We start from the raw sequence: 15,830 nt of genomic DNA, 5'->3' as shown, positions 1-15,830 counted from the left end.
TTCTTGCCACAATTTTCATAGCCTCTGCTTATATTTTATCAAACGATCTAGACCAGATAGGTCGTTGTTTATATCCGAAATTGTAACTTTACTTGTCGACAACCTATAAGCTGAAACAATAGAGACTGCAAAGTCGCGTGCCGCTTTATCGGCTTCTACCCCTGACTTAATTTCTAGTTTAGGTGATATTAATTCAGAAGCGAGGCTTTGAAACCGCTCCAAATCTGTAAATTTCTCAATAGGTTCCGAAAGGTTCCTGATCTTAACGTGATCCAGTATGTGGAATACTATTGGTAGGTGATCTGAATCCAAAATATCAGAGACGATGACATCCGACACTCTGATATTTTTGTGAACCACAATGTCCAGCACGTCACCATTTCCCGCAGGGGAATAATGAGTGGGGCACTGTGGTGCTGAAATTTCGAATTCACTCTTCTATACAAATAAAAACGTAACTGTTGGTTTGTCTCTGATCGAAGATCTCCGAAAGTTCTTCACCGATTGCTTCGAAATTTTGACACAACGTTGCATTCGAATACGCGCGTGTTTTTATATACCTATTACATAGATGTCACACCTGTGACAGGTAAAAACATGCTTCTTTTGAAAAACGGAATTGGAATTTGGAATTCAGAAAACTCACCCCTATGGAAAGCTAGAACAGACCGTTACATAGGAAGTAACAATAGCTATACTGTATCAAATCTACATGGTTACGACGAATACACGGAGCGTTCCCACAGAGACAACGCAATAACAATGGGTCGTTGCGTAGGAATCGCGGAATCAGCAAAGCAGCATTTCCTCGGTTATAACAAGGGCTCATTTGCATAGCAGCGGCCGCTGAAGAAGGTTGGAACCTAGACGCCAAGAGATACAGAAGTATTGGCCGAGAGATTGTGTAACCAGTAACTGCAAGTGGCGATAATTGTAAAGTGTGCAAGTGAATTACAATAAAGATTCGCTATAATTAATACGGCGTAAAATTATTTGTAGCGTGACATACCCAAACAGGCTACATGCATTACTGATGCGTGCAACACGTCACATCCACATTGAGCTGTGTCGTTTACCGTAGCGTTCATTTCGTGAGTATAGTTTATGTTTTTCTTCTTTCATTGTGTTTCGTTTCGTTTTCTTAACTGTTTTCCTTATTTTTCAGTGCAATTGGCGGTGGAATTGAGCTGTGTCGATTGATCTGCGTTTGAATTGAAATATTTCGTTAGTATTTTTTTTCTTCTTTGTTTTCCAGGTCGTGTTCTTTCCTTTTTTAATGTTTTGCAATTTTATATGTTTTTGTTATAACTTTCTTTCTTCCTCCTCAGTGCAATCGATCTGCTTTAGTTCATCCAAATAATGCCTCGCAGAAGATCAAACTTAAGTCGTTGTACTCGCGGAGCGGAAGCAGTGCGACGAGTAATTGCAAATCAAACTGGGGAAGAACGAGCAGACTGAGCCACAGCAACGCGTGGCCGGGTACAGCTAGTATCAAATAAAGCCATTAGTTTCTAGCCTGAGGGGTTTGAAACTCTGCTATTCCAAAATGGGTGCTTAGCATTCAAATCACCCGCCAAAATAGACTTACCTCTAAAGCTTAGGAGCTCAGTGATGTCAGCATCATTCCGGGCTCTGCCTGGAGATTTATAAACACCTGCAAGCAGCACTTCGCTATTTCCAATTGGTATGCAGACTCCTGTAGCTTCTACTGAAACAAGGGGTGTTAGGTCTACATGGTTATGGGGAATGCCTTTTCTTACTGCAACAGCAGTTCCGCCTTTTCTGCCCGAGTGGCAGTCGATTCTATAAAAGTGGTAATTTGGAATAAAGAACCTCTCATGAGGTTTCAGATGTGTCTCTGAAAACAGGGCCACATCTACGTGTAGGTCTTGCAGCTGTTTACTGAGCTCATAGCGCTGCCTCCCAATGCCATTCGCATTAAATGCTATGACTTTGAGGGGCCTATGAACTCTAGTGGCCATTTTGTTTCATAAGGTTTAGAACAATTTTCGTAATGGCCATTATTTTGTCCTCCTCGGACACTGCACCACTGACCTCTGTCATAATCTGCTGTACTACAGTCACTACTCTCAACATATTGTCGAGAGATGGACTGTTCACATGAGTAGCCTTAGTTGACTGAGCGCTAACATTAAACTGACCCTCCACAAAGCTCTTATTAGGTCTGTAATGACTTATGCTAGTCCCGCCTGGGAGTTTGCGGCAGACACCCATCTAATTAAATTGCAGCGCCTGCAAAACGAAGGTTCTCCGCACCATTGGAAATTTTCCAAGGCGCACACTGGTCCACGATTTGCACATGGCATTCAAAATCCCATACGTATATGATCACATAATAATATTATGCAGGCAACAAGCAGAAGTCATAGAAAATCATGAAAATGAGAATGTTCACAACATTGGACAAGGCGAAGCCCGCCACAGAAAGTATAAGAGGCTTAAACTTGGCGGCGGTCAGGCACATGACCGTTCAAGTGAATAGACTGCCGTGGTAGCGAATACATCTAGAAATAGGACATAATCTGCTGTACTGAGCCTGGACTGACAGAGGCCTTGTATATATAGTACATAGAAATAGAAATTAAGTCTAGAATTAAATTGTAAATATATGTAAATACTGACAATGGACTGACTATGACTGACAAATTACAGACCCAACCTCTCGTCAGAGAGGGCGCCCCCAATAGACAGGACAGCAACTTTCACAAAGAAGAAAACATCTGGTCATGAGCCCCAGCTGGGGCTCGACACCAAGACAGACAGACTGACTGACCATAGTTGCAACATGACTTTGACTTTGACGCAATGGTCAGTGATCACATTCAGTTCAGAGCGATCAGTCATCAGAGTCGTCAGCCCTTCACTGCAACCAGGCAACTAACACAGCTGCCGCAACTCCTGCAACCACACCGTAGGCAACTGTTTCTACCGGTGCATGCAAAACTACATCACAGGCCAGACAGGCCAGCTGAACGGCCATAAGACTTGGCCTACTACGAAGGAGCAAATTCTGCCAGCGCACTCACGGTGGAACAAACTGCCCTTTTGAGGGCCAGCCAACTTTCGAACATTCCACATAGCTTCACAGGTATTCTGTTCCTTCAATTTATACAATTATATATATACAATTGTTACAGTTCTACATGGCTGTCATTTAGAACATCGACAATCCCACAGCATTATGTTCATTCAAAAATGTTAGTACAGACTTAATGAACCAGATTGTGTGACAACCCAGGAGACTGCAAAGTCAGTATCAAATTTCATGAAAAATCTGATAAGTAGGTCTTGGGTTTTATATGGGGCCAGATAGACATGGTAAACTAGTAGGCATACTTATGCACATTTTGCTTTGAATGAACTAGAAAAGTTCCTGGTACTCATTTTATCAGAAATGGTGGGGCTGCTGGACTCTTGTTAACATGATGACACATTTTTCCTTGTCCATACCAGGAATCAGATCCCCAGTCATCATAATTAATCACTTTACAGCGACTGAACTGTCACAGACTATGAAGAAAGCAGTCTTCTGGGATTTGGCACCGTGTATATGTGGTGTTAACCGACGTTTCGGAGGAACGTATCGCCCCCATCTTCAGGGTAGAAGAAAAAGTTAAGAATTCTGCAAGCGACAACACCGTGAGAAACGGTNTCCACCACATATACACGGTGCCAAATCCCAGAAGACTGCTTTCTTCATAGTCACCGCCGTGAAAGCCTCAAATGTCACAGACTACTTTGTATTCATACACGACAACAAATATCTTAATTTGAATGTTTCTTTCTATAGGTCTTTGATCAGGAAGTACTGGATATTTGAGTAATATTTGTGTATGAAATATTTTCTCCCCCATGTGGAGGAAGATTGGAATACCTCCACCATAGCCTTGTGAGTCATAGAAGGTGATGAAAAGGGAAGTCAGTACCTGGGGGTATAACTGTGCCACCCTGTCACTAGGGGACATAAATACATGGACCTGGTCTTCCAAGTTGGCAGGTAGGATGCAAGGCTGATGACGTTGCTCTGTAAAAAATTATTGTTGCAAAATCCAGAGGAGTGAAAACTGGATTGTCTAATTCAGACGTGTCTGGCAGTATTTTCTAAGGAAAGCTGTGGCTCAAAAAGGGCTGTTTTGCCAATTGTGACAATGATGATGATGATGATGATGAAATATTTTTTTCCTTTATCTGCCAGATCGGTGAGGAATGTCTGGCATGTCGTGAGCAAGTTGCTCTTTTTGACATGTCACACTTTGGAAAACTGTACATGTGTGGACCTGAAGCCCAGAAGGCAGCAGACTGGCTGTTCACTGCCAATACACGTGATCCAATTGGCAAGACAGTGTACACCTGTCTGCTGAATTCTAAAGCTGGAGTTGAGGCAGACGTCACTGTCAGCGCTATAGAAACTGGAACTGGAGGACTTGCAGATCCCATCTTCAAGGTTGGTTTACCTGCCAGAAAGTTGGACACTTTAATTTATATTTCTATCCTCAAAAGTTTTGTATTGATGTTCTCTGTAGAAGTACTTGCTCTTTGTCCAGGATAAAGTTGCTTTCTTTGTCAGTATTACAGTGTATTGAACCTCTAAATAAGGAATGACATTCAGATTTAAAAATTGAAGTTTGCTTAGGTACCTAATAAAAGGAAGATTGGGAATGAGAATTTGAATCACATTCAAACCTCTACTCAATAACTGCACATTACTTTAACAGTTATGGCTGCCCTACATTTAGACATTTAGTATAATCGAGCAAGTTAGCTCAGATGATAATGCTTCCAACATGTATGTAGGAAGTTCTCAGTTTCAGTCCCAGCTGGAAGTCAATTATCATGACTAAAGTTCTTCATGGGTTTCCTCAGTCTCTCCAGGGAAATGCTGGATTAGCGCCTTTCCATGACAACTTCTTCCATATCATTTCCAATTTATTATTCACACTTGTCCTTTGGTGCTATGCGGTCATGAGTTACTGAGAGTGTCGTTAAATAAGTCACAAAACCAGAATCAAGATGAGTGAAGAGTACAGAGCTATGCACATGTTTGTGACAGGGGTATGCACAGATAGGCAGCATGAGGCCTTGATGGTCCCCCATCTCCTGCTAAGCAAGCTGACATGTGGAAGAAGCAGTAACATATAACCACTGCTTTAAAATCTGCAATCATTGAACTGAAGAATCATAAGAAGAGACATGTTCTGTTCATATGATTTATTCTCTCAGGGTCGAGGTTTCTACATTGTTACCAATGGACTGTCCTCATACCATTCTTGGGCACACATTCACAATATACTGAGTGAAAAGAATTTCACAGTTGGCCTCACAGATCTGTCAGAGAAGATTGGAGTACTCTCTGTTCAAGGACCATACAGGTTTGTTGTTTGTTCCACTGAATTACTTTAGGAGCCTAATGTATTGGGTTGAAGTATAAATTCCTTGGTTTATGTGAATCCAACATGCAGAACATAACCAGGTTATGCACAAACACACACACACAGTGACCATGAGACAAGTTTTATTTGGAACTGACGTCACATGAAGCCTGTTTCATGTTTACAGTTGTCAGTCATGAAAGGCACATTGGAATCCCGCGGTGAGGTAAATTTAAGAAATACCTACAACATTTATGAAATTCTTCCTAATGTCTAAAATAAATGCTATACGTATTTTTCTGGTAGGACACAACAGTATGGCATTCTGACATTTCTTTTATGAGGAATTTTCGCTCCAGAACATATTTAGCTAGTTGAACAGGAGATATACATATAAATATCTGTAGGTTTTCATGTAGTGTCCGCTATAATGTTTCTAGTTTTATAGGTACTCTTTAGTAGTGTGAATGCAGCAAAAAATGAACATGGTCACATAATGACCATACAAAAACAGTCAGGCAGAAATGGTTGACCACCAAATAAAAGGATTTTATATATTCAAGAGAAGTTTGTACTGGTACACACTGAAGACAGCAACTGAAAGTACTTAGGACAAGTCCTGCAACTGCATATTTTAAGAATTGGAGGATTCTAAACCAGAGGACCTGAAACATGAATATTACTCCTATAAAAATGTTTGTTATTGTAAACTACATTGATAAGAAGCATATCAGGTTTTATATTAGAAATTAATAAAATTAAATGTAAGGTTGTTATTGTAAAAAGAGAGGTAAATTCGTCCCTGTGCTTAATTAGTTAAGCTATGCCAACTCTCTTGCCCTTGGCACTAGATGGAGGTGGCCAGCTGTCAGCTTCACACTTCTGCTGCTTTAGCCCCAGGGGAAAGAACCCCAACTACCCATTGGATAGGAGGCTAGTTATTCCAGCTCCAGGTTGTTCTTGTACTTAATTAAATACCACGACATGAAGACATGGGGGAGTGGAGGTATGGTGTTTCTTAACCTCACTGCTTGGTGGAGATGAGTGGTCAGCTTCATGCCCTAGAAAGGGCCCTTGTTAAACAGTGGGTAGGACCCAGAACCAGTCTGGACTATGGTGAGAATCAGAACCTGACTCCTTGTGCGTCCAGCCCGTAGCCAATCACTGCACCACTTACCGACATGGCTCATCTGTTAGAGATTAGTGAAGTCTGAAATTGATTACATATCATGGATATGTAATATCCATGTAATATCCATGTAATATGATATCATATCATATATGGATTACACAGAAAATGAATGTCGTATGCTGTTTTCATTTCCTTTTAGCCGTGATGTGCTTCAGCCATTGATGAATGTAGGTTTAAATGATGAAGAATTTCCATATTCTACAACTCAGCTGGTTAAAGTGGCAGGACACTTGTGCCGGGCAGTGCGAATCAGTTCTGTTGGAGAACTTGGATGGGAGCTTCATATCCCGTGGGACTCATGTGTTCCAGTCTATAAAGCTATCTGGGAGCATGGAAAGAAATACGGTCTAAAGCATGCGGGATACAGGGCTTTGCATTCTCTCAACAATGAGAAAGGTAAGCTAAATTCATACTTCCCCTCATGATGAAAGTAATCTTATTAAGCTTTTTGGATGTGCCCATAATTCCAGCAGTCACTGGCCTTTCGTTGTGGAGGCCTTAGTTTAATCCCAGGAGTCACTGTGGAATTTATGGTGAATGAAGTGACACTGAGTCAGTTTTTTCCAAGGCCATTCAACATTCTCCTGATAATTATCATTCCACCTGTGTTCCATACTCATCTATTGTCAGGGATGCATTGAGCCCCCTTGTCGCCTAAGTACCAAGGGGCTCATCCCACCCCACTGACAAAATAATAAAAGACAGTAACAACAAAATATTTCTAGATACTCTTGGGGTAGTCTGTTTTTTTTAGGTTATGTTACAGATCTGTTTCAATTGCATATGTTATACAGCATCAGATAAGGTGAAGAGATGAACATGAATTGAGAATGGATAAGGATTTAGAAAGAGATGGTTGAGGCTTGGACACACTGAAGAACTCCAAGAAAATATTCAGTCAGAGAAGTGTCAAACTGTGACTCGAACTGGGTTCTCTCAGATACAAATGAAACCAGGTGTTGAAAGAGAATAAGAGTAAGGGTTGGCATGGGGCATGCACGCTTAGACATTTAAGTAAATTATGCACAATAGTAAGATGCTTATAATAAACAACATCTAATTAAATTGTCTTTGTTCTTGTTTCATGGCATTCTTACCTATCTATCTTTTGTTGGAATTGAGATTGTTACAGTGATAACTATGAAAAAGTACTTTTTTCTATGCTGTGTAGTGCAATAGAAGTTCACTGATGTTTTCAAGGAATGTGTTGCCATCATCTTCAAAGTTGATATTCTAAGGAATCATTGATAAAGAATCCAGCAAAAAGTCCACTGCTTGCTTAGAATATCTTAAACTCTGATGATGGAAACAGTATTTTCCTCAAACTTGTAACTGAACATCTACTGTACTACATGGTGTGACATCACAGAAGATAGTGCTCTTTGTTACCTGTCATTTATTATGAATAAAATAAAATAAAGTTGTTCCTCTGCTTAACTAACTAATCATGATGCCATGAGGATGTATGAGGGAGTGGATGTATGGATCCATGTCTTGTTGACCTTGCCACTAGATGGAGGTGAGTGGTCAGCTTCATGCCCTGTCCCCTTTACCCCCAGGGAAATTGTCCCCAGTACTCATTTGATAGGAAGCTGTGTGGGCCCCAGAGCCTGTCTGGATGATTGGAAAAGAGAAAAGTCTAGACCCTACCGGGACTCCAACCCCTTGGTTGTCCAGCCTGTAGTCAGTATGAAATAAGTGCATAATTAGACTCCCAAATCCATATGCTAGTGACAGACCACAGAAATACATGCATAATATTTGTTTTTAATTATTTATTATTTTTTAGCTATTCAATTTAATATAGGTAATAACATAAATATCAATAATATAGGTGTATATATTTATTTGATCAAAATTTGAATTAAAGATTGTGATATAAAACCTATTAATATAAAATATGGATCCATATTAACACGTTAAAATACTCAAAGGCTTATCACTTTTGTTTCATGTATGTCTGAAGATGATCTAAAGAAAAGTCGAAACATGTAGCATTAACATCTGTGCAAATAAACAAATGTTGCTACTGTAATATCTATGTAAGATCTGAGGTTTTCACGGCAGTGACTATGAAGAATGCTGTCTTCTGTGATGTGGCAGCCACCTGCTCATGCTGGTTCTTTACTCACGGATTTTCTACCCTGAAGATGGAAGCGATACGTTCCTCTGAAATGTCGGTTCACACAAGATCTCCATGGCACCACATCCCAGAAGATTGCGTTCTTCTGTAATATCTAGTTCATTTTGGTGTCAATAATTTGATGCGACTGTCCAGTTTGTATATTTTGTAGTATGAAATAAAATTATATGGAGTACAGGCACAGGTATGGGGGCAACCATTAGCATTTCACAAAAAGATCAGTCAGATGGATGTTTTGGTATTTACATTGCAAGAATGGTGGCTGTTTTCACTAACGTGAATATGTTTGCACCTTCCCTTCCAACCCTCCCAAGGTTTGGCATGAAGCTTGGAAAGGAGTGCTAGGATGATGATGGACTAGGAGAATCAGTAGCAGGAACAGAGGAACAGTGGGACCGTCTAGGTACTAGCATACTGTAGAGCATGCATTTTCATATACATCCATTACAGGCTTGAAAACTTTGATCCTGTCTTGGGGTGAAAATTGTGATAGGCTGCATCATTTGTAACAAAAACAGAGTTTGCTAGGAAGAGTCTTTTTGTTGTAAGATTTGAGGTTTTCATGGCGGTGACTATGAAGAAAGCAGTCTTTTTGTTGTTGTGATAACCACAAAATTTGGAATAAGCCCATTGCATTTCCAGCATGGAAAGCCCTTAAATAAAGGTGAATGAAAACCTGACTGTGTGAGAGAAGCAAGTATCCATGTCTAGTAATTTTAAATTATTGTTTGTCCCTGTTGCCTGTAATTCTTAATATTCAGAAATAACATAACCACAATTTGGGTATAAGTAATCATTCTGTCAGCATTTTTTCACCATGTGTAGAATTTTTAAAATGAAACCAGTTGGGAACTCAACTGCTATACTTACAGTATTGTCATCTGTAGGGGTGTATGCACAACGAAAATGATTGGTTCTAGTTTGGATGATTTAATTTATTGGCACTTCAGTTACAATCTTTCTTGATCACATTTAAATACAATGCTATTGCTGATTTACACACACTAGTCCTCTCCTGGTAACACAATTAAAACACAGGAACTAGCGCTTCAAATCTCTCCAAATATTAGACATGAGTAAAGTATTTTAATCACACTTTAAGTCTTTGCAAGTCGACGAAATTTCCATGGCTGTATCCTGCTGAGAACTCAGAACTCAGGAGTCTGGTACTCACTCACTGTCAGTGTCACTGTCACTTCTAGTTCCAATTCACTCTGTAACCTACGGCTCGCAGCTCTCATTATATAGCCACAGCGCGGACCACATAGGAAATGCAGTTCTATTGTTAATGATGCAGATCACACAGAAAACATGTCATGTGATATCCATCAGTCCATTGGTGCGCTGAATGTTGCCTAGCAACAGGCTATATATACATTCCTTCACTGAGATACAGTCTTTCTTTTGTTGCATAATGTACCGTGTTTACAGAGCTGCTGCCTGGCAACGCATTGATCAAATCCATTACAGTATTATCTACTACTGTCGCAGATATATTGCTGCATGTCTTCTGAAAGCCAGAACAGTTTAGCCAGAAGAGACATCCATTGCTAAGTTATGGCACAGTAAACAGTGATGTAACAATGTAACATGAAATGCAACATCACTGTAGTAACAATTATGCATACAACAGTAGAGGAATTATGGGGAGCAGTGTTCTCTGTGGGGCCATGCAGAGACTATATCTGGAGAATATAAACACAGTTGAATCCAGAGAGAAGTCTAGAGAGTCTACAGGCATACAGACCAGTCCGAATGTGAGGCTGCTGTGAGACAGTCTCTCCTGGTGGAAGTATGGGAGATGGAGAAGCCCTCATTGTTGTAAGTCGCTGCATAGCAATGCTGAGTTGTGAGACAGTTGCCAGCCCATAAGGACACAAACATGGAAGCTGAGGGATCTGCGATGTTGGAAGCTGTTACCCAGTGATGACTGGTAAAGACACAGCGGACAGAAGGCATAGTGCACGTTGTAGTGAATTGTAGAGTGTGTGAAATAGCATCAGTGCTGTAGTTACCTGTAGTTAGGGTCTGTAAGTGTTCAGTAAATCCAGTTACCAATCCAAACCCCATCTAAAGTCACTCAATCACATGAGACTGTTTCAAAGCTACAGTTTTTTATGCCAATTATGGAAACAATGTTTAAAATTATGAAACATGGCCATTAAATCAATAAAAGCAAAGATGGAAGATGATAATTTACCAGACAGTTCATCATACAATTTCTTCTCCTTCTTTAGCCTTGCTGGCCTGTTTTGAATCAGAATTAACTTCCAAAACTATAATTTTCTTGGAAATTTAATAGGACTCCTCAGTCAGGGGATTGGACAAACACAAGACCTCTGTGTATACAGAACAATGAAAAAACAGAAAAATTGAACCCATGATCCCAGTGTTCAAGCAGTCAAAGAGAGAATGCTTTGTCTGTGTGGGCATTGTGAACAATGTGCAATTGATACAAAGTGCAAATGCTAAGTAATATCTTTATCATAATGTTCAACATGTTTCATTACATGTCTGACATGTTCTTGTGGTGCCTTTTTTCTTTACTCAATTAATAATGCTGATAACAGGTTACCACTTATGGAATGCTGACTTGCGGACTGATGACAATCCATTAGAAGCAGGAATGGATTTCATTTGCCGAGATGAGGGTGATTATGTCGGTAAGGATGCTCTGGATCTGATCAAGCAAAAGGGATTGAAGAAAAAACTGGCATTCTTCCAACTTCGAGAGTAAGTGCAGTAGTAACCATGACACACGTCACTAATTTACACATGACTTTTACTTTTTCATATACAGAGTATTAGAGATCATTGTAACTGAAAAAAATTCATCATGACATTTTAATGGATGTGCATGTTTTGAGCACCCCTTAATATGAAAAATTAATTTTTGAAAATTTGTATGTTTATATAGATGTGTTTTGCTAGCAAAGTCAAGAGTCAAAATTATGTTATGATTGATGGTCAGTGAGCCAGTGTTTCTTGGTGTTAACCATCCATCTGGGGCCATGACCATATTTTTGTTACTGTCTGACATTTGTGGGTTTATTGATGTGTGGCACCCTCCCTGAAGAGAGGATGGGTCTGTCATTTACAGTAGTTGCTGCTGGCACTTGCCATTGCAGTTATTCTTGGGTCTGAGTCCCTCTGGACTCTTGGACATATTTTACTGTCTCAGATTTGAGACTGCCCCAACCTGGAGGGCTATGTCCCCCACTTACATAACTCTCAGGGTTTTTGTAATATATGAGGATTGTTTAGATGAAACCTGTTTGCACATTTGGCCCACTCACAAAAGTGCAAAAGGGCTGTACACTCTTTGCAGAGGGGATCCATTGGCTTGTGGGTCCATCAGTGGGTATCCATGTCTCACTGCCCATGGGGACTATTTTTAACATCTACTCCTTTCCCCATTACAATCCTTGAACTCGTTTCATTTGAACAAACCTCATAGAATAGAATTTGACTCCCAGCAAAAGGTTCATGATGTGACACAATAATAAAAATTCTATAAGAATAATTTTTACTTTACTGAGTCTTTCTTTTTAATAATCTCTGTATTATGTAAACATGAGTTTCTGTTCTTGTCCTTAGGCTTTTGCTGCTGGAGTGTAATACATGACTTTGGCTTTCATCACCTGTTTTCATGACATCTCTCTTTGCTTACCACACGGTTGCTCCCTATTGGTTAACACCCAGCTTCTCTCTTTCACAATTGAAAATAAGAGGTTCCAGGCAGAAGTCATAAATCCTACTTCAATTTTCAGACAAATTCGAATATGGGGTCTGGAAGCCATTTGGAGAGATGACCAAGTAGTAGGGTACCTTCGGCGAGGAGAGTATGGCTATGGCTTGGGTGCTAGTATAGGACAAGGGTAAGTAGGATTTGCTGTTGCTTTTATAGTTGAGCAGTTTGGGCCTCTCGAATCTGACACACTTGGGAATGGACTGGAGCCAAACCAGTGTGTCTTCAAAACCATGGGTGGTTAATATTGCAGCATGTAGAACCATTATGATGCAATGACCGCAAGATAAGGAATTATACCAGAGCCATTGCCTAGAAATGGCTCCCCTGGCAATGGATATGCGTGCAACAAAAGACGTACTATTAGAAACTGAAGCAAGAATATTTCAATTGGAAGGGAGCTGCCATTCAAAGAGGACTTGAGCCTGGAAGCAGAGGAATAGCCATTATTATGAGCCCTAACCAGGAAACGGCTATTGGAGACTGTAACAGACTGAAAACGCCTGTCCATATGCACCAGTGATTTGTAAAGTGTGGAAATTAGTGATGGCGCTGTAATTAAGTGTAATTACAAGTTGTGTTGTATAGTGGTCAATAAGCCTAATATCCAATCCAAAACCCTGTTGAGTCTCTAACACATGATAATATATTAAGATAGTTAGTTAGTTATTGGAGAGGGTGGGTTTCCCCATGCACTGAGACCTGTATTGGTCCACTGTGCTTCCCTCTATGATTTCTACCAGTCTCTATATCCTACCGGTACTGGTGCTTACCATCAGTCCCGCCCAGCCAGCGAGACCGGCTCTACTAGCTGGGAGGTATCTATAATGCTTCCCCCATCTACCAGAGGTATTAGAGACTGCTGTTGGGCGGGGAACGTCCGTTAATTTGGCTCAGTGACCTCCTTTGGAGATATGAGGTTCTTTTACATGCCGTAAAGCTATGACACGGGACCCACGGCTTAAAGTCCCTCCCGGAGGACTTGTTCCCTGAATTTTTCCGCCCTTAAAATTTCGACGACCTCCGCCGGGTATTTGAACCCGCGTACTACGAGTCATGAGGTGGGAACGTTACCTCTAGACTACGAAGGCTGCAATATATTACGATACCAAAATGCTTAAGTCATTGTATGCAATTTTAAGATATCTGTACAAGAAAATAAGTACAGGAAACACAGAAGATGATGTGCTGGACTGTGGAATGCCATATATGAGAGTCTGGGCATGTACTATAATATTAATGCATTATACTAGTGTTCCGCAACCTTTTTCTACTTGCGGCACACCATGACGTATCCATGACTCAACACGGCACACCAAAATGTTATTCCCCTCAAAAGCGCTTGATATCAGACAATTAATATAAATACGTAAGGCGATCAACTTGTTACTATAATATTATTATATTGTTATTTTATTATCACAGAAATCAACTCCTGCGTTTATTAACAATTAATGTACTTTAATTCACCGTAGAGTGTGGAAAATGCACTTTATTGCTATTAAAGTAAATGTACAGTAATTCTACTCATACCTTCAATATGACACTTGCGCCTGTGTAGCTGCACACAGGCGACTGATCCGTGGTGGAATCGTTGACAACGAAAGTCTCATTTCTTCATAGATGGATTTAAGCCGCTCCATCTTTGATGTCTTAATTTCAGTTAATGTCGAGAAGCCCAGTTCACACAAATATGTAGTTGAAAATGGCAGTAACACATTAACTGCCATCTCGGAGATAGCCGGGTATTCACTCCTTATTGCCAACCAAAACGTATCCAAAGGCACTTCGAGAAGTTTTAGTTTCAATGTTCTGTCTGCTTTTAAATCTACGAGTTCCTCTTGTATATTAATTGGAAGATGGTCTGAATTCACAACGAATGGATCACGAACCCAGTCGAAATCTTGTACACTCTCTCCGAAATACTTATTGAATTTCTGCTGCAGCATTTCTAAATGTTCTCTAATTGTGTCCATCACCACTTTATTGCCGTCAGCAAGTGACCATACAGTCGGGAACATCTCAAACGACCCATCTGAAATTCTCTGTATCCACAAATTCAGCTTATTTACAAATCCTTGTATCTTATCCATATTAGAATATTTTCGTTCCTACCTTGCATCTTTCTGTTCAGCTCGTTCAAGTGTACGAAAATATCAGAAAGATACGCCAACTTACATATCCATTCATCATCTACAAATAAATCCGCGTACTCATGCCCCTCAACAGTCAAAAATGCACGTACCTCCTCATTAAGTTCAAATATTCGAGTCAACACTTTTCCTCGTGATAACCACCGTACTTCTGTATGTAGTAGGAGTGTAGTGTGTTCTGATTCCATTTCCTGACACAAAACGGAAAAAAGCCCCGAATTTAGGGGCCGCGATTTGATGAGGTTCACGACTTATACTACTTCGTCCAGCACAACTTTCAGAGAAGATTGCAAAGACTTAGCAACAATGGCTTTGCGGCGAATGAGACAATGATCGCATCGTATGTTAGGATTTACTTTGCGTGCTTTAGCAACAAATCCTTTAACACGGCCTGTCATAGAAGCGGCTCCGTCTGTACAAACACTAACGCAATCCTTCCATTTTAATTCATTACGTAACACATATTCATTAGTGACACGAAATACTTCTTCACCGGTGGCTCGCTCGGGAAGTTCTTTGCAAAAAAAGAAAGTTGTTGCAATTACATCTCCATCCATGTATCGAATGTAAGCAAGAAGTTGTGCGTGACCGCTAATATCGGTGGACTCATCGATCTGATGCGAGAACTTCTGACTGCTGTTGATTTTCTCCTTCATAATGGCTTCAGTGTCACTGGACATTTCAATAACTCGGCGACTGATTGTGTCAGCAGAGAGAGGAATTTTTTAAATTTCACTGGCAGCGTCTGAACCCAGGACTATTTTCACCATCTCTTTACAAGCAGGCATTAACAACGTTTCAGCTATTGTGTGTGGTTTTTTGGCCTTTGCGATAATTTCGGCTACCTTATAACTTGCTTCCTGTACTTTTTATGACACGCGTACTGTCGCAGTCATCAACGTATTTGTTTTTTGTTTTGTTCCAACAAGCGACGAAAATAATTGAGACCTTTGCTTGATAGAGAAGAATGTTTTGTTGACAAATGTCGTTTCAATTTAGTGGGAACCATAGCAGTATTGCTGAGTTTTTCACCACAAACGATACACTCGGGGATTGGGCACGTTTTATCACCACACAAAAAAAAACCGTAAGATAAGTAATTATCACTATACTGCCGGTGTACTAATTTTTGTTTCTTTTTTTCGGGCTCAGTGCTTTCACTACTTGCACTCGTGGACGAAACACTCCGTATAATGAATTTATC

General features: G+C 40.3%; 1 protein-coding gene across 1 annotated transcript in view; it reads left to right on the top strand.

The window, feature by feature from the left end:
- The window catches only part of LOC111870733 (sarcosine dehydrogenase, mitochondrial), a 39,417-nt gene that overhangs the window by 19,950 nt on the left and 3,637 nt on the right, over positions 1-15,830 (top strand). The window contains exons 12-16 of the mRNA XM_023863241.2: positions 4,217-4,465; positions 5,242-5,390; positions 6,722-6,978; positions 11,296-11,458; positions 12,496-12,603. Of these exons, the coding sequence (XP_023719009.1) occupies positions 4,217-4,465; positions 5,242-5,390; positions 6,722-6,978; positions 11,296-11,458; positions 12,496-12,603 (926 nt within the window). The remainder of the gene's footprint in view (positions 1-4,216; positions 4,466-5,241; positions 5,391-6,721; positions 6,979-11,295; positions 11,459-12,495; positions 12,604-15,830) is intronic.

The sequence above is a fragment of the Cryptotermes secundus genome, unplaced genomic scaffold (assembly GCF_002891405.2).
Source record: "Cryptotermes secundus unplaced genomic scaffold, Csec_1.0 scaffold204, whole genome shotgun sequence".
Lineage (NCBI taxonomy): Eukaryota > Metazoa > Arthropoda > Insecta > Blattodea > Kalotermitidae > Cryptotermes > Cryptotermes secundus.
This window is presented reverse-complemented; position numbering and strand designations above follow the sequence as displayed.